Raw genomic sequence first — 19,190 nt, forward strand, 5'->3', positions numbered from 1 at the left:
GTGGAATTCCTGATTGAAATCCCTGAAAAAATTAATAAAAAAGAAATGTTTCTTGAATTAGTTCCCCTATTAAGACTCAGAAGAGCATGTGACTTACGGATTAAATATTTCGGTACCCTTTAGTACAGCATGACCAGCTTTTGAGTATTCAAGTGCTCGATAGGGTGTAAGGCACGCTGCACGATACAAACAACCCTTTTGTCCGGAGCCCTCGCTTGCTAGATAGCCTAACAGTAAGGGAACTTCTTCATTCTCCAGAAATGAATCTACAAAAAAGTTAGTTTAACATCTTCGAATGAAATGTTCTTTAAAAAAGAGCTGTGCCTGAAAGCAACACGGCTAAAATTAAAGCAGAACATAATACAGAAGTTATGTACGCTATAAAATCTTTAAAAATTTATATACATATACATATGTACCTACGTTTTATACTTCGTGCACGTCCGTAGTAGCCTCCACCCCAGTGACTGGTTCCTATAAGTCCGGCTGAGAAAATTAGCGCCTTCAAGAAAAGTAATATGAATAGATTTGTAAGATTCAAACTTAGCACTTGACTATTCCCAGTCGATCGGCCTAGCATTTCCTTTGCCACATTCGAAATAATTGTCCCCGTTGGCCCAGAGAAAAAACCTTTTGCTTTTTCGATCCATCCTAAGGATGATAAGTAATTTCTTTCAGCATGTTTGAGGTTTTCAGCTGTGACACCTTCATTCTTCCCTAGTAGAGGCTCAACGTATCCCAATATGCAAATAAACACTACAACACAACTGCAGAACTTTAGTCCTATCCTCATCTCTCTTAAGGTACAACACTGATAAATCAAAAAGTGTACTGAAACATTTTCTTGGTTGTTGGATCTTTAAATAGGTATACAAAAAGTGTCTTCTTCAACAGCAATTGAGTGTCTTAAAGTGAGGCATAAATAAACAATAGAACAATTTCATAATTGATAGCACATCTTAACCACATAAGAGATTACTCCCACTGTTATCGTACATTGTACGTAATCACTGGAATGAGAGAAATGCAAGCAAGCACATTGTCTTTGAAGTTCACTAATTTGGATTGGTTGTATTTTTTGCTAAAAATGGTTCATTCACTAAAGATAGACCGATTATATGAAATATTGAATATATACATACCTGTAAATATAGTATGTACTATTGATGTAATGATATCTTATTTTTTTTTTACAAACTTTTGAATTAAATAAAAAACAATGAACTATACATACATATTTACATTATGTACATGTATTACTTTCCAATTTCATTTAAAGATATTTCCGTTTTTTTTTAATAAATTATCGATGAATTATTTATTTAACATTGAAAGAAAACAATGAATCATATTATAAATCCGATTTTTTGTCCGATGAATGAATTTTTTATTTAAAAAACGATGAGTAGATCAAAGAAAATAAAAAAAAACTTTACAAATTCGCCGTTATTTGGTATTAAGTACATGTCTCATTGAAGAGACAAACCAACATTTTAAGATCTGTAGTTAGAAAACGCATAAAATTAACCCTAAAATTCAATATTCGTAACAACGATAAAAGGTTTTCAGTGTATGATTAGAAATTAAATAGCATATAATAATTAAATCAACTTATTCAATGCTATGAACTTTCAATTCACTGAAACTCTTGATCCAACAATAAAATAGCTCCCAAAAGATTAGGTATACCATTTAGTTCAAAAGTTGTTCATTTTACTTTCACTCAATTACAAACACGCAAGATATTTTTTTCTGCGTATCACCTTTTACTTGACATATTGAATTTCCTGCTACAATTTCTGAATTTCTCTGTGAAGGTCTTGTGTGATATTGTCACAGAGAAAATTGATTCCATATACATAACATTATTTTTGAGTAATATTTTATTTATTTTACACTCAACATTATTTCCTTAAGTATGCTGCTTAGTATATCATGCAAAAACTTCTTTTTTCCTTTTTTTTTAAATTAACGAAAAAGCATACCAGGATATTCTATATATGTATGTATACTGGCAAAATTAGATAAATTCCATTGAATTTATATACAGGGGAATATGGCCCAATTCGGATCTCTAAAGGTCCACGCAGAATGAAAAAAATTGTATAAAATAAAAGGCATATTCTTAAATTTGGTACCATTTTAAAATCCATTTAATGCTCTCTTAACTCCCATAATTTTTTACATTTAAAGTTTCTTCAGTTTTAAGTAATCGCGGATTGAAAAAAGCTTTAAGAAGTCCGAATTGGGTCACGTTCCCCAAAAAATAAAGGCTTTTCATGTGATTAGGCTTATTAAAAATAATTTTATTATATTAAATATCTTCAAAACTGAAAAATGTGTTTAATTCTCAAAAAAGAGTATGTGTGATAAACAAAATTAATGAAATTCTTCCATTTTTACAAGCATCTTAATATATAAAGCTGAAAAGTTTGTTTGTCTGTCTGTCTGTGGCACATGAACTCCTCCGAAACGGCTGGGCCGATCTTGATGAAAATTTGTATGTGGGTAGGGGGGTAAATACGGGTTGCAAGCGCTATATGGGATTCCGCCCCCTCCCCCTTTATAGCGCCCCCACAGAAAAATTGATTTTTTTCCATTTTCTACCTGCTGAAGGGTCAGATAACGGGAATTTTTTATTTTTAAATTTTTTCGGGTACCATATTATTCATCCCCCCTACTAATATACGCCCCCCTTTTATAGCTTAAAATGGAGTTTGCTCACACGTGATTGGGGGCTTGGGCTGACTAGTATTATATATAATAATATACAAATTTTATAGATATAAAAATAAGAAAACAGCGAAGCTCTTATCTTAGTTGATATATGCTACTATTTTAAACCAACTATTTTATTTAACAATATTCTCTTTTAATGAAACTTTAAAAAATATAATAATTAAATCAGCCTAATCTATGTATGATAGATTAAAAAATAAATAAAAAATTATTGATTGATTATTTGATAAGATTTTTTAAAGCAAAATAAACGTACGCCGTGAGTGCAACACTCATGAACATAGCCATGTGAGGTAGGTATCCGATCTCAGAGATATTTTGCAAATTTGGGCGGGCAATTAAACTTTTAAAGGGACATTTTATATTTTATTTTTAATATGCTCTTTCAAAAAAATTTGAAACGAATAGAGTAAACAGTTAAGGCACTATTTCAGTAGATTAACTTATTTATTGAATGGCAAAACAAAATATAGCTCTGGAAAGCACCTATCTCTCATGGCTTCAGGAGGGTTGAAATGCTAATAGATTAAACAGTCATGTCCGATTTAATATACCTCACAGTTAAAGTGTTTCCACCCATTAGTTTTAATGCATAAGAATTGTTTAACCGAGAGATAATTAAGCGAGGTATGACTGTACTAGGACAATTTTAATATTTTCTTTTAGTTACATCTTATTACAATAAATTATAAAATGGCTTTGGAATAGAAATAGTAATATTACTTAGGTAGACCTACTATATATCATCTCATAAACACTTAAAATGTAGCTTTCTTTCTCTTTTTTTTCAATAGATGCATTAATTTCTATTTCCACTTTTCATTATTATACCCTCTCTGAGTTTAAAAAATATCGGACGTATTTTATGCATATTTATTACCTAAAATCCACGAAGTACAAGCGTCTTTGAGTACATATTGTATTTCTTTCGATAATTGATCTGGGTATTGAGCATGGACAGGATTCTGTAATTTTAAATTCTACAAAAATTACACATCTCGCCCACTCTTCACTGATTTCAATTCACTGGATATGGATCTTGTGTGATCTCTTCTTTTGGTTCCTTTATAATTTTTCCCATATAATCACCAATTTCTAACAAGTAAATGAGTTACAGTCCCTTCGACGGATGGCATCGGTCACTTCTGATAAATGTGTCGAGAGGTTGACACCTAAATTTGGATGCATCCTTTTTTTCCATTGAAGATACCGTGACAGCATATCAATAAAGACAAGAGAGAAAAAACAAATATGTATTAAGATTATGAAACGGATTGGATAGATCTTTAATTTTATTATATCAATTGTATGCAAGTTTATAGACTAATTTCAAGGTATTTCAGAATGGCGGACGCGGGAAATAAATAAAAAAGGCTGTGTATGAAACTAATATATTATGTAAATGTTTGATCTTAGCTCAATACACTTTGCGGATAGCTGTAAGTGTCTCCATTACAGTATTTTTTGTGCTAATTATAGACATACATAGACCAAATAAATTATGTGTTTTCAATGGTTTAAGTATAATTTATGCAAAAATGATTGAGCCTGATTTAACTTAAAATATGAAGATGCGTGATTAACACTACACAGTCAAATCATTTGCACGATTGATTTTACGGTACATGCACAGCACATTTAGCAAATGAATGAACTGATGAAGAGAAAGTCTTAGAGACGGTGGTTTAACATTTACAAATACATCTGTGCGTTGTGCAGTGATTTTATTTGCATAGGTATTCTACCTTCATTCGCATTTTTACTTTCGCGAGCACCAAGAGTGTTTTTCAATGTCATGAGAAAGCGAAAAACTCGGTCAAAAGTGTCGCTACGCCATACAAAATTTGAATTTACTCACATATTTATTTTTATTTTTTTTATAATTCTGTATTTACTCACATTTTCAGCAGTGTTTCCATCTTCTTTTCCATGAGTATAATATCGTCTGGCTTTTGCTTGGTCATCACTTCACAAAACACCTTCTTGGCACATTGGGGATTACTCCAATTTGTCTCACGTATTTGTACTTCAAAGCGATTTCTCGACCGTGACGGTAATTCACTCTCAATACTCTGCAGTAAACTTCCCAGAGACTCTTCTCCTCTTGCTGATCTCTTCTGAATATTATGAATGGTTTCCCTTCTCACACCTGTTTGATCTTCTTGTTCTGGAACTTCCTTCATTAGCACATAGTAGCCGTCATTGGTAAGTCCCAAATTCCGGAATTCCCCTTTGTGTTCCATTATAGGGCTACCATCTTCTGAACGCTTTAGTAGATTCACATCTAAAAATCTACCCATAGCTAAAGCTCCTATGCTCAAGGCGGCGCCACTAGCCATAAGTCCTAAAGCCGGTAAAAAAGCTGATCCACTCATTCCTACAGGACCAGCAACTATCCCCACTTTATCCTGAGCTTCTAGATTAGACTTGCTTAAGCCCAAATTTTGAGAAATCTTTTGACCCGCTTCGACAAGTGGATCAAACACAGGCTTTGTCATTTGTTGTACCGTAGAAAATCCATTTTGAAAAGTATTCCTCATTTGTTCAGTTATTTTCATCCAAAATGGTTGCTCTTTAACTTTTCTAAGATATCCATAAGTGTAGGGATAAGTAGCTGGCTTCCCATGAAAATAAGAACCATCTCCTTGACCATACCTTCCATTTCTTTCGTTTTCATAATAATAATCCGTATTCATAGCCGGTTCTATTGCATACGGCGATCTATCACTGTGTATATCCTTTGTGTAGTAATTCACTTTCACTGGTTTATCCTTAATTGGAACAGATTTTGCAGCTTGAACCCCGAATTCTGGATGTGCGTATTCTAGGACCGGGGACCTATCGCTTTCACTTGATTTGTTTTTAGGCATATACATTTGACTAATTGGGAATATGGTATTTCTTTGACTCGTTAACATGCGCCTCTGAATGGAATGGGTATCTCCTTGAATATTATCTCCGGAGAACTTTATGGCTTTTCCTGCAAAGTAATCTCGTCTTTGCTCGTGCTCATTTATCCTCTTAATGTATTCAATCAATTTTGAATTTGCTACTCTAGAGTTATCGGTAACAGTGAAAGGTCCTATGCCACGGGATGGTATCGGACGATTAGATTTCTCAGATTGAAACTTATTGCGAAAATGATATACTTTAGGATCATTTTTTAAATTGTCTTTTACCGTAAAAGGACCGATACTCTTTAATTTGGTATCAATATCTGTATTTTTATAGTAATTGTCTGATGTTGAAAACGGTCCAATGCTTCGTCGACGTTCTTCGTCACCGTCACTAACTTTCGCATATACCAACTGACCGATTTCAAAAACATCCGCCTGTGGTGGTTTATATCCTTTCTCATAGGGTTGAAGTTCACCATTTATAACTCTGGCGTTGCGCCAAGTTTTCACTTTGTCAATTTCATCATCGGGCATTCTTATACCATGAATGACTGATATACCATCAGCATCAACCTCTATCATTGATCGACCACGCTTTGATTTATTTGCAGAATCTTTAACATAAACTGGATCAGAGCTAATGAAGACAGGTGTGGGTACTTTACGCGCCTTATTTAGATTTTTAGTGTTAAGAATGGAAATGTGCACAGCACCGCGATCATTATTCCTAGATACATCTGTAGGTCCTGCAGTTGGGGGATCCATAGTACCAACATGTTGAATAAAGGAGTTGATCATATTCATTTTCCCTTCCTCTTGCACTGTCGTTGGCTGAGAGAATCTGTACGTACCAGATTTAAGGAGAAGATCAGATCTAGGAGCCGTGGTCCATTTCGATTGATTTGTGGATTCCTGTGATGTAGGAATTTTCGACACTTTTCTAAGGATAGTTGTGTGACCCGCAGAGGTGTAGTATCGTCGTCTCGCTTCCTCACGAGTGAGACCAGTTTCACTACTTGTACTTTGCGGCGGAATATTTGTGCTTTTACCATCACGCTTCTTCACAATGATAGTTGCAACACCTCCATTATTCGATCGCACATTAATTGTCTCCATGTCATCAGGATTGAGACTCCGTGACACTTTCAGTTGCGTTCTGTGCACCTGAGCTGGTTTTATGACCGTCTGCTGCACCTTATCACCGTCAGTTGCTAATACAGTGGAAATAAGCACAAGAACCATAACAGTTACCTCCAATCTCAAAGTCTGTCGAAGAAAAAAAAATCACGCAGTGGAGAGTTAGAAGAAATAGAGAGTGAAATGGATGTGAGTTAAAATGTCAGTTAAAAGCGAATTTCTTTTTTTTTCACGAGATCCAATGTCAGAGAGACTAAAATTGTGTTAGCGATTAATTAATAAATTTTTGATATCTCATGCTATTTACGGTTGTACGGAAACTTTTGTTTCATTTTGGGCAATTAAATAAAGAAATTTTTCGTACACATTGTAGGTAAAAGCAAGCAATTTACCGGCGTCCAATGTAAAACTTTCGAATTATTAATTTAAAGGTTTTTTTTTGCGATGTTCATGTGGAATATAACATTTATATTAACTCAATCTACCTGTTTTCTCTACTCTTCATCCATCAATAAGTTTTAGTTGCCCAACCTTAACCCACTAAAAATTGGACTATTCTAGATTCTATTTATAATTTGTGCATCACCAAGTAAAAAAAAACCAGGAATGAAATTTAGAAAATGTTCTCAGGTGGAAAGAATCAGCTAAGTAATCAGCTGCGTATTACAATGCAATATTTGTTTTTACTTTAATTAAAAACTTTTAGGTTTGATTCACACAAAGTTCATATCTACGTAGCCCATAATAATGTGTACAATACTTTATAGAAGAGTAAAAGGATTGTATTATTGCACAACTTACCGCCATATTTTTTTTTACAATGAATTTGATTTTAAATTCGATGTCTCTTGCCGTGATGAATTTTACCACATTAGTGACAATATAGTGGCTCTGTACGTCCCTAGGTATCACGTTATGTTTCAGATCATATCGATTTCCATTGAGGACATTCACACAAGTGATGTAAACTTAAAATTGTCTCAGCGACAGCCGTTGAATTTATCAGAATCGTGTTTTATTATTTATCGAGATAAAAAGCCTATGGAAAAAATAATTGAAATCAAATGGTAGTGTAAAAAACACACTTGTAACAGATGTTATTAATGTAGGTCAAAATGCAGTGTAATATTAAAAGTGCAGTAGTTAAATGAGAGAGAAAAATGTTGGATTTTATAAAGTGCAATTGGGGTGAAACTGCACGCGATCGTGTGATTAGGAGCACTTGAAACATATTGAAAAAAAAAACTTTCTCAAAGGATTTTCTCCGAAGATGAAATTTTTTGTATCATCAACTGAGGCTGATTGGATCACCATACTTACTTACACATAAAATTACTATTAATTAAAATTAAATTTACAATGCTCCTATTTAGTAACATTTTTCGTGGTTCATGATATTATTTATTTGTGTCACAGACTACACACACAAGAAGAGGAAATATTGTCACTGCCACAAAGTGATCGAGATTAAAAGAAGAACAAAGAAATAAAATATTATAATGCTTTTACTTTACTAAAGGGTTGCTTCAAAACTCCATCAGATGATGTGGTCACCTCCACGATAAATTGTAAATTGAGTGAAACTCTGGTTAGTAAGAAAAAAAAGGTGAGTAAATCTTGCAGTTTCTTGTTTTCCACTCTTCAGCGTTTATTGTTCGGGTGTCAATCACCAACTGAGAAGCTGACTGTTTCTCAGATGTATAATTGCCCCCCCAAGAAAGTTTTATGTACCGCGCCGCGTATTAAATGGGAAGAAGTCTGTAAGCTGCACAATTTTCTCTTTTCGTATCACAAATGCCCCAACTCTTCACATTCTCATATAGCATTATCGTGTTAGTGCCGTCTCCATCAATGTGTTTGGGCTCTTTTGGGGGAATGGAGCACTGAAAAAAACTACACCAATCGTGTTTACACTTTCTTTGACCATTTGCATTGCCATGATACGACCAAAAATGAAATAAATTATCTATATAGGTACAAATAGTATATCACATATGTATGTATGCATGTACCGGCAGCTCTTTTTAGCTCTTTGAATTTTTATGACCCTTACTAACACCACACCATGGATGATGGTCCAGCATTGAGAAAGAAATGCTGAATTCATTTGGTAAAAGTGAAATGGAAGTGGACGAGATCGCCAAGTTATCTCTTTTCACTGAACAACCTAACAGTGGCGGCTTTGACTACAAAATCTTCCCAATTAAATTTCATGAAAATTTCTCCCCAAAGAAACGTGCATTCAGATTAAAAAAAAAACTTGGTATTCCACGTATGTAAAATATCCCCTTAATTAATAAATAATGGCTTTTAGAAAATATACAAATGAGATTTTTTTTTCTACAATAAAAATTGAATTTTCACTTATATTGTACAAAATGTCGCAAAAACTACAAACCTGTCTTGAGCAACAATTCCTAAAATGGCAATTGGAAATTATAGCATCGCCCCCACAATAGTTTTCATAACAACTTTACCAACTGATCTTATAAGTCCCAATGACCACATACAAAATTGTAATTTTTAGTGATCAGAATGATCTTTTTCTGAATTTAAACAAAATGATCAAACAATACCTACTTTGTGTAGGGAATACCGGGGCTATTTAAATCAATTTGCATAAATCTGAATCTGCAGAATTCCCAGAATTAATTCATTTTTATAAGAAATTTTCTGTTCTACAAATTTGTCTCAGACCATAATGCCCTATGTTGCTCGGAAATAGAGTTTTTAGGCTTTTCCTGAAACCGACTGCTTTTGATTTTCTTGAAAATTAACAGGTACCAATTACTAAAACACTAAGACGTCTCATCTTATAAAGCTAAAAAGTCTGTCTGTGGCACATTTACTCCTCCGAAACGGACGGGCAGATCTTAATGAAAGGTATGAGGGTAGAGGGGGTCAATACGAGATGTAAGCGCTAAATTTGGGATTCCGCTCCTTCCCCCCTTTATAGCGCCCCCACAGAAAATTTGATTTTTTCCCATTTTCGAAATTTTTTTTTTTAAATTTTTCTCGGGGATACCGTATTATTTAATCCCCCTACTAATAGACGCCCCCCTTTTATAGTTTAAAATGGAGTTTGCTGACACGTGATTGTGGGCTCGGGTTGACTAGTATTAGATAAAAAGGAAATCCCAAAATTAAGGCTTCAAGAGATTGTGGAGATTCTTTCACATTGTGGGATTTTTTGGCGCTTTTGGGGTTAAAAAATGAACTTTAGAAATTTTCTTAAAAGAGATTAATTCTTAAGAATAAAATTCCTTTGAACTGCTAGTCTTAATCTATGAGAAGCTGAAAAAGTTGTCTGTGGTACATGAACTCCTCCGAAACGGCTGGGCCGATCGCGATGAAATTCGGTATGGAGATAGAAGACCCCAATACGAGATGCAAACGCTATGTGGGATTCCGCCTCCTCCCACTTTCATAGTGCCGCCGAAAAAAATGTTTTTTTTTTATTTTTACCTGTTGAAGGGTCAAATAACGAATTTTACTAAAATAGAATTTGCTCACACGTGATTGAGGGCTCTGGTTAACTAGTCATAAATATTTAAGGTAACTCCAATTAATAAATTAAGAGAAATTTCCATTTGAAATGCACGATATTTATGAATATCTTAAATTTGCCACGGAAAATAGTGCCGGAAAAACAATAAGACGCATAGTAGGGGAGAGCAGGATTAAAAAAGTCACTTAAGGGTTTAGCAAAAGCTCAAAATATCATATTTTCCAAACAGATAAAGCGATATGTATAGCTCAATTCTTTAGGATATTTCCTTCCCTACAACTCTTTCTCAGATCATTTTGTTCTATATAGCTAGGAAATATGATATTTTAAGTTTTTTCCAAACCCTTAAGTGACTTTATTAGCCCCGCTCTCCTCTACCTATGAATTTTAAACAATTTTAAGAACCGCATTAAACAACTTGAATTTAGTGAAGAGGGTTACTTTAGTACTAATGATATTTTAGGCAGAATAAATTAAAAAAAAAAAACATACAATAAATTTACATTATCCTTACTGTGCGAGCCTGATATCTGTAAATTCCATAGCAATAGTGTCGAAAATATTTTTTAGAGCCCCAGAGAAAGATATTGACAAAGCAAAGAAATGTAAAAGGTGAGAAAAAACAGAAAAGAAGGGAAAGTGAATAGTCATCACAAATTTCTTCTCATCATCAAAAACCCTAAAACGTACATACATTTGCAGCATATACGTGTAGGATCGAAGCCCCTGAACATCTAAATGATCTAATACAAAATATTAATTTAACTTATATCTGTGCCTAATGTTCTATGAAATAAATTTAAAAAAAAATAATAACTTTATTTTGCAAAGTTCAAGAAATTTTTCAATTGTATATATAATGGTTTTTGATCAAAAAAGTTTTATGTATCAACTATAAGATTTATTTATTGTGTATAGTTTTTGAGATATCTTAAAGTTCAGTGGGTACTTTCAAAATTGCTTTATAACTCAAAATAAGATTTAAATAACATTTTCCTGAATTTTATTTTATTTATTTATTTTTTTATTTGGTGAAGGAGATGCCATCATTGCTGATGATTTCCCTGCTGAATTTTATTGTTCTTCGAAAATGATTTTAAATATTTTCATCAAAATCGGTTCAATTGATTTTGTCTTTTTTCGGTTGAAAAGGCTGTCTCTGGGCCAATCTTGTTGAAATTTGGTATGAAGATAGAGGAGGTCAATACGAGTTGCAAGCACTATAAAGGATTCTGCCCCAACCTCCTCTTCATAGCGCCCCTTAAAAAAAAAGTTTTTTCCTAATTTTTACTTGCGAAAGGTCAGATAACGGGTCTTTTTCATTCTAAAGAATCTTTCGTGGTCCTCTATTTATTCAGCCCCCCCCCCCACTTATATATGCTATCCTATTATATAGCTTTTAATTGAATTTGCTCACACGTACATACTTGGGGACTTTTATTATTTGTTCCCCCTTCCCCCACACACCTTCCCTCCATAAATATACGCTCCCATATTGTAGCTTCAAATCATGTCTGGAGACTTGAGTTTACTATAATACATATACCTACCCTCTGTTGACGTATCCTTTGTACATTAGTATAAAGAATTAGAACATTAGTAATACAAAAAATATAGGTATGTAAAAAAAACTTCAATAGTAAAATTTGTAACAATTAATATTGAAATATAATAGTTAAAAATGTTTTATTTATTTCCTATTTTATCATATAGTCCATGATTATATTGCCCTGTATCCCCATATTAAGGAATAGCTTTCACTTTAATTAATAATATATCGAGGAAAGTTTTTATCAGACTATTTGCAATTGTCCTGCATCATTCATTGTCAGCATTCTGCAAAGATAATGTTGTAGTATGCATATTACATTGAAAGATTGTACATTTATTCTCTCGAATTGCTTTGAAGAGTGTTATAAGACCTGTCTTCTTAGCTATCATGTCAGAGGTTCTGAAAATATCACAAAAAATGAAAAGAAAATTATTTTCACTTGTAAGCCAAGGTTTCTTTCAATTCATTCTTATTAGAACTTTAAAAACTAGAATTTTTTTTTTATAATTGAAAAAAAGAGATGGTTATTAGTTGGTGCTCCTTTAAACATCAATTGTGTAGTTTTTTAGTTAATACATAGTACCTTATTTTAATTTATTCTTTGATTCTTTTTTTAGGAGTTGGCAGTACCCAAGTATATCCCAAAAAACTAGTTTGTATATGGGTAAATAAATTATTGTTATTATTAATCTTATATATGTACATAAATACTTACTCATTAGCAATTTTCCAAAGCATTTTCTGCAAGACATCAGAGTCACTGTATGCTCCCATTCTAGACAATTCGCAAAACACTCTATTCTCACAGTTGACTCCAACGTCGTTATTAGCTTCGGAAAACATAGTGATAAAGTCCATGAGAGGATTTTTCATTTTCCTCTCATCTCCTATAAAATTTGGGATGTTATGACTACCACCACTGTCTAAGGATCGCAATCTTCCAGGGTACAAACTTAGTGATGGATTAATCGTAGATTGACTTTTAAGGAAAAAGAAGTTTCACAAAAAATTAATAATAATAAAAAAATAAAAATTATAATAACAAAAAAGTTAATCACAATAGTGATTAAGGCAGTTTGTCATGATCGTCTTTTAAAACAATAATTAGATTGAAATAAAATAAATCTTAATATAAAGCTAAAAAAAAGTGTGTCTGTTTGTATGTTTTTTTGAGGCACATGAACTTCTCCGAAATGGCTGGGCCGATTGTACATAATAAAATTCAATATGGGGGTAGAGAGAACTCCGCCCCACTCTACAGGGATAGCCCCCCCCCCTACAAAAAAAAATATTTTTTACCATCACTTTAACGGACCCCAAAAGTTTGGGATGGATTTGCCGATAATTACAATACTTGGTGTTAACGACGAAGTGGAACACCAACTAATAATTCGCCTTACAGTCCGCAACCCGCATGTATCTTGCAAAATATGCAACACATTGTAAGATACGTTATAAAAATTCTGCATATTTTAGCAAGTACCTAGTATTTAAATTCGGATTTTTAAATAAATAAGAGGTTTTGACACAGTGGAAAAAATTGACTTATTAATTATTTATTTTTCAAATAAAGTCTCAAAAGAACTTGGAAAGATATGAATAGACAGTGCGAACTCTTCTGCTATTTAGATAGAAAAACTGTCTTCGACAATTGACACTGGAATCTGCAATCCGGCATCAAAATATCATAGTGAAAAAAAATCTTATATATTTTATATAAAAAAATTTTAAATTAAATTTGAATTGGAAAAATTCACTCAACTGAATAAACTTATTGCAAATATTGTAATATTAGTCAACCCGAGCCCCCAATCACGTGTGAGCAAACTCCATTTTAAGCTATAAAAGGGGGCGTATATTAGTAGGGGGAATGAATAATACGGTACCCCGAAAAAACCCAGTTATCTGACCCTTCAGTAAGTAGGAAATGGGAAAAAATCAATTTTTCTGTGGGGGCGCTATGTTGGGGGGAGGGGGCGGAATCCCATATAGCGCTTGCAACTCGTATTGACCCCCTCTACCCCCATACCATATTACATCAAGATCGGCCCAGCCGTTTCGGAGGAGTTCATGTGCCACAAACATACAAACAGACAGACTTCAGCTTTATATATTAAGATTATAGTCCTAGATATAGTCCTAGATCATTGTATTTTTGCAAACTACTGAAGAAAAACGAATGGTTATTATTTTATGTTATATTAATTGAATCAAATTAAAAACTTCGTACTCTATAAGTCTCCAATCTGTTACATTCCAACCTTATAGACCCCAAAAGAGTTTTTATGTATCTCTACGATCTTCTGAGTGATCTAAGTGACTCATCTTTAGAGTTATACAATTTTTTCTGAGATCCATGTAAATATGTGAGTTTCACTATGAAGACTATATATATTACTCAGACGATTTGGTTCTGTCTCAACCTATACCAGCATATGCCTACCGCTTATTCGATCGTGATGAAATTTGGTACAGTGGTCCCTCATATCACAACATTTCTAACTGTAGTATTTTCTTCACAACTGCCCCCCTCCCCCCCCCCCCAGTTCAAGTACCTGAAGATAAATTTCATGTATTAGCGAAATTTAGAATTGGTGCCTGAAATGTGTGAAATTGACTTATATTTTTCCATTATTCTGTTGAGAAATTAATAAGTTGTCCCATTCTATCCATAAAGCTCCCCTTAAGGAAGACCCCTCAAGAAAAATACCCATTTTTTTACAATTAAAAGGTTAAATTAAAGCACTTACAGCGTATTGTTGGGATTTACATACACAACATGAGGTGTTAAAGCGGAAATGAGGAGACCAATGGGAATTGCTGCTGTTAAAATATGAGCCAACTTCTTCCACGGGGATCTGTAAAATAAATATATATTAAATCCAAAACTATAAATATATGATGATGTTATTTAGCTATAGCGAAAGTTGTTATTAATTGAAAGCTTGAAACCGATTTGGAAAAGTCGGAAAAAAATTGCAAAAATAAGGGTGATGCTCATATGCAGGTACATAAATATATAATAGTACGATGGAAAAAAAAACTTAGTAGGTATACTTACAGTATACTTACAGTTAGTAATTTCGAAAATAACTAGTAAGTATCACAGTCCAGCCAGAATAATAGTCCTATACTAATTGAAAAATGTACCTAATGTTTTACCCGCAAAATTGGACTGTGCTTATTAATTATCTTTCATTCGATTTATTACCCATTCAAAATAAATATTATATTTCTTACTCTTTATTTGCTGATAAAGTATTCAAATGGTTGAATTTTGATTTCTGTGGAAGCTCCTCCATTTCAAGTGTCGTCGTTTCAGACGGAATCCTCTCTGTCGTCCATGCTGATGTAAAGGGTGTTTCGGAAATCTCATAAGGATACGGCAAATCCTTAAAAGGTTTCTTTTTGATATCCCGCCAGATATTAAAGTTGTCTGCAAAAGAGATCGTGCCTCTATCTGGTGTAATATCTCCCACTATATTGCTATTCCCATTTTCAGTATCTAATGTCCATCGCCAGGGATTACGCACTGTAGGTGGAAGCTCTGTGTTGCGGATAGTGGTAGTTTCTGAAGCATAGGGTACCCAGATAAAATGTCCTCTCCCCCCATTGTTAGGCATGAGAGCTGCGGTGTTTCTGAATGAAACTGGAGTCACTTTTGCATGAAGAACTTTGTACTGTGGCCCGTAACTTAGTGGTTGAAAGTGATTATGCTCAGGAGACAATGTAACTTTCTCGTTCCACATGTTTAGCTGAGGTGAGGGAACAAATTGCTTGATGCTCGACTGTGAATTTGTGTCTGGTATGTGAATATGATGCGTAAAATGGCTGCCGATAAAAAATATTGTTGAAATAAAATGAGCAACTACAATATATGTACTTACTTTACACAATAATGCTTTCAATTTTCGTTCCTTTCCTCATATAATATAAACATGCATTTTATTTTCCTGATCAGGAGTTAAAAAAAATAGCAAATAGAAAACATCTCACCTTATATTGGTTTTTAATGGGGCATTGTCTTGATTTTTGTTTGACTTTCCATCATAATTTTGTCTTGGGATATCTTCTTTCCTCGGTGGGCTTCAGGAATCAAAATATGGTAAAGTAAGATAATACATATTGATTATGAAAAACTAAATATCAACACGACTACAGTCGTGCCTTGGCATAAGATAGTTTTGGATGAAATACTCTCGCGTATTTAAAATAAAGAGTGTGAAGAGTATATACCAAGGCACGAGTGTATTGAAGAAAAAAATAACGTTGTACAGTGAGAAGGAAAGTCGTATGAGTGCGCAAAAATGACAAATAACAGGTTAATTTATAGCCTTTATCGTGTAGATGTGAAACCAAAAGAAAATAATCTTTCTTTGCATGTCGATCATATTAATCAATTTTACACATAGGTTGCTGAAAATTTCAATCATCAACCACTGACCTAAATTTGAACGTTCAGTACGTTTACAAATTACATTTCCTTCACCTCTTAGCCTCTAATGCGGTTTCTCACAAAACCGCGATTTCCCTAAAATTGCCCATTTTGACCAATATACTTTTAATAAGTACTCTTTTATTATTACGGGTAGTAATTAAGAAAATCTAATTGGGGTGATGTAAAGTGAAATTGTGAATGTGTGTATTTAAACTTATTTATTATGATATAGGAACTATGTACCTATACCATATTTTTTTCCAAACCTGCTGAATTGGATATGTTCCTTTGCTGTGCTTGGTGTAGTAGAATTTTCCGCAAAATTTTCATTCTGACGATTGGAAACTTGCAATGGTAGAGCTACAGTTGTCGAGGGATCATCTAATACCTCCTCGTGCACTTGTATGCCTAGGACGGTGACACTTGTACAAAATAACACGAGAAACACTACATACCACATTGTCCCGCCAAAAGTCATAACTAGTACCCCTTCAACTGCACACAAAATATTCACTATTGTGCTTCATTCACGAATGCTCTCGCGTCTTTATAACGTTCATCGACTAAATGGAAAAGAATCCAAAGCTCAGATGTTTATATATAGGTACTAAAACCCAACGTGCATTTCTATTCAATTACACAAATATAATAATGCAGCAAGTGAGAGATAATAATTGTTTCATTTCGAGGTAAAACAATACCAATTCTCCTCCACCAAGAAAAATCAAAGAATAGCGCGAAACACAAAACCACCTCAAGTTTTATTTTTCATTTTGATTTTGTTTTCAGAAAAAAAATTATAAAAGCAAGAGGTAAATTGTCGCGTCGCACTAATTTTTCTCGCCCCGTTTCGCAGGAATTTGTTTGCGGTTTGCAAAAAAAATTGAATAGAAATTAATTGTGATGGAAAATATTAAATAAAAAATACATTAAAATGGACTGAATGAAGATAATATTGAAAGAATTCATAAAATTGGTAAAAATTAGATATTAGATATGCAGGGGCCATTTCTCATTCCCAAACAAATATTGTAAATACCCAATTCAAAACTTATCTTCTTGTTGTAGGGGGGCTAAAAGGGAAAATTTTTTATGACCATTTGAAACCTCCTGATATATCTGTATATATCTGATATATCTGTACTAAATTTCATCGCGATCGGACAAACGGTGTAGGAATGCATAACTGTGCAAACTCAAATACCATTACCAACAAACACAAACTTTCTTTATTATACACAATATTAAACTCTCAAATAATATTTTTGTTTCAAAGTAGTTCCTCACAACATTCACCTTTTTTGCGTAGCAAAGTGGCGCAATAATTTTATATTTAACTGTGTACTGTACATGTATTTACTGTTTATGTTTCTTTTCGATTTGTACAAAGCACATTCATCTGCTCATGCTGATATGGTAAGTTGATCAGTTCATTTCTTTTAATTTCAGCTTCTTAAAAATTTTCGCAATTCCACAATATATTTCGTTATTATATGTCAATCTACAAATTAAAAAAGATCGATATCCAAATGTTAATAAATTTCAAGCTATTAACTTTCTAAACGTCGCATTTAACCCCTGCATTGTAATGATGGATTTGTGAAGCGATTCCAGAGCTATATTTCGAGCTATTACATATGCCCTAATTTTGAGATATGTAGACTCAATCTTATACAAATAAGAAATGTTGTGTAAAAAAAGCAAGTCGATCCGATCATTAAAAGTGTTATTAGGTAACAAAAATGTAAAAAAAATAGAATTCAAAAATTGTTGTAACGGTCAAGTTTATTCGTAATTTTCATTCATTTCATTTCTTAAAACATCATTTATCAAATCGAACAAAATTCATTGAAAAAAGTATGTCAAGGTAAATTAGATAGAGGACCGCCCTTATTCATCCGGTACCACAATAGGCCTCTTTTGGTCGCAGTGGTCAAATGATGATATATGTACGTTGTCGCCTCGCTTTATTCATTTTCTCTTATAAAAGTATATTTAGTGCATCAAATATTCTAATCATCGAAAAATACAAGTTTTTTAGAAAATTTTCAACGTATGCTTTTACATACTTAAAAATCGGTAAAGCTGTTTGGTTAATTATGTTTAAATTAAACCAAAATTATTTATTTAAAAAAGACCTCTCAAAAATTGGTAACAGAAAAAACAGCTCAAGTAAGCTAAATGAGTAGCCTATTCGTCAACTTATTGGTACCAACCTAAATAGCAAAAACGATTATTGATTTTTTTATTTATTGAACTGATAATTTAAGAAATCTAATCATTGTTTTATAGAGGAACCTGGGGTAAAATAGGGAATTTTTGAGAGATAATTTTTCTGAGTTCCGTGGAAATATTTGAGTATCAAATTTTCCGGGCTAAAACTTTGACTCAGACGATTTCTCTCTATCTCAACGGAAAAATACTTTTTCAGGCCATTTTCCAAAACCTTGCACCCCTTCCATTTTCACGATTTTGCCTCAATGCTGTGGTGAAACGGTGAATTGCGTTTTTTGTTCCCTAAGCTTAATTTAATGAAATAATATTAGCTAGACACTATTAAGAATAAAAAATTTGTGTACCAATTTAATTTTTTTTAATAATAAAAAAAAACCCAAAAATAAAAAAAAACGTTAAATTTAAGTAATTCCTTTTTTTATTTTTTTTGTTTATAAAAATTGGTAATAGTGAGTGATCAAACATCCTAAATTAAGAAAAAAAATATTTTTCAAAAATTTAAAAAGTTAGGGGAGACCGGGGTTAAAAACACTAAATTCACCTTTTTGCCCCAAGCGGTACTTTTTACTATCATTATTCTACGGGAAAACTCAGAATTTTTTTTTAGAAAATTCAGATTAGATTCGTATTTAGCAATACTTACTCTATGTAAAAATGCATTTGGATCAAAAAATTGCAGAGAAT

At 33.1% G+C, this 19,190-nt stretch overlaps 4 protein-coding genes across 8 annotated transcripts in view; 2 read left to right on the forward strand and 2 right to left on the reverse strand.

Moving 5' to 3' along the window:
* The window catches only part of LOC129797536 (REST corepressor), a 303,631-nt gene that overhangs the window by 45,355 nt on the left and 239,086 nt on the right, over positions 1–19,190 (forward strand). The window lies entirely within an intron of this gene.
* LOC129797503 (V-type proton ATPase catalytic subunit A) overlaps positions 1–19,190 on the forward strand; it is a 96,231-nt gene that overhangs the window by 28,192 nt on the left and 48,849 nt on the right. The window lies entirely within an intron of this gene.
* LOC129797475 (uncharacterized) lies at positions 2,893–8,567 on the reverse strand. Of its 4 annotated transcripts, XM_055840092.1 has the most exons (5): positions 8,505–8,540; positions 8,283–8,358; positions 7,575–7,812; positions 4,639–6,902; positions 2,893–3,928 (listed from the first exon to the last, which is right to left on the reverse strand). In XM_055840092.1, exons 3-5 carry the CDS (start codon positions 7,578–7,580, stop codon positions 3,835–3,837), a joined length of 2,364 nt encoding a protein of 787 aa, XP_055696067.1. In that variant the 5' UTR covers positions 7,581–7,812; positions 8,283–8,358; positions 8,505–8,540; the 3' UTR covers positions 2,893–3,834. The 4 variants fall into 4 exon arrangements, with proteins under 4 accessions (XP_055696067.1, XP_055696066.1, XP_055696068.1 ...); XM_055840091.1 differs by having other exon boundaries at positions 8,283–8,567; XM_055840093.1 differs by lacking the exons at positions 8,283–8,358; positions 8,505–8,540 and adding an exon at positions 8,098–8,267.
* On the reverse strand, positions 11,951–16,863 carry LOC129797579 (uncharacterized). 2 transcript variants are annotated; one of them, XM_055840312.1, is made up of 6 exons: positions 16,538–16,863; positions 15,830–15,919; positions 15,074–15,664; positions 14,584–14,691; positions 12,549–12,812; positions 11,951–12,232 (listed from the first exon to the last, which is right to left on the reverse strand). In XM_055840312.1, the coding sequence occupies exons 1-6, from the start codon at positions 16,747–16,749 to the stop codon at positions 12,100–12,102; spliced, it is 1,398 nt and encodes a 465-aa protein (XP_055696287.1). In that variant the 5' UTR covers positions 16,750–16,863; the 3' UTR covers positions 11,951–12,099. The 2 variants fall into 2 exon arrangements, with proteins under 2 accessions (XP_055696287.1, XP_055696288.1); XM_055840313.1 differs by lacking the exon at positions 15,830–15,919.

Source organism: Lutzomyia longipalpis, chromosome 1 (assembly GCF_024334085.1).
Source record: "Lutzomyia longipalpis isolate SR_M1_2022 chromosome 1, ASM2433408v1".
NCBI classification, from domain to species: domain Eukaryota; kingdom Metazoa; phylum Arthropoda; class Insecta; order Diptera; family Psychodidae; genus Lutzomyia; species Lutzomyia longipalpis.

What these genes read in the sequence shown, in the direction of transcription:
- LOC129797579 (XM_055840312.1), bottom strand. Translation starts at nt 16,749, where the DNA reads ATGACTTTTGGCGGGACAATGTGGTATGTAGTGTTTCTCGTGTTATTT. An exon ending in GAACATATCCAATTCAGCAG is followed by an intron (nt 15,920 to 16,537) that starts GTTTGGAAAAAA and finishes TGATTCCTGAAG; the next exon opens with CCCACCGAGGAAAGAAGATA. An exon ending in CTTTGGAAAATTGCTAATGA is followed by an intron (nt 12,233 to 12,548) that starts GTAAGTATTTAT and finishes TGATATTTTCAG; the next exon opens with AACCTCTGACATGATAGCTA.
- LOC129797475 (XM_055840091.1), bottom strand. An exon ending in ATGGAAACACTGCTGAAAAT is followed by an intron (nt 3,929 to 4,638) that starts GTGAGTAAATAC and finishes ATGGAAAAAAAG; the next exon opens with GATGCATCCAAATTTAGGTG.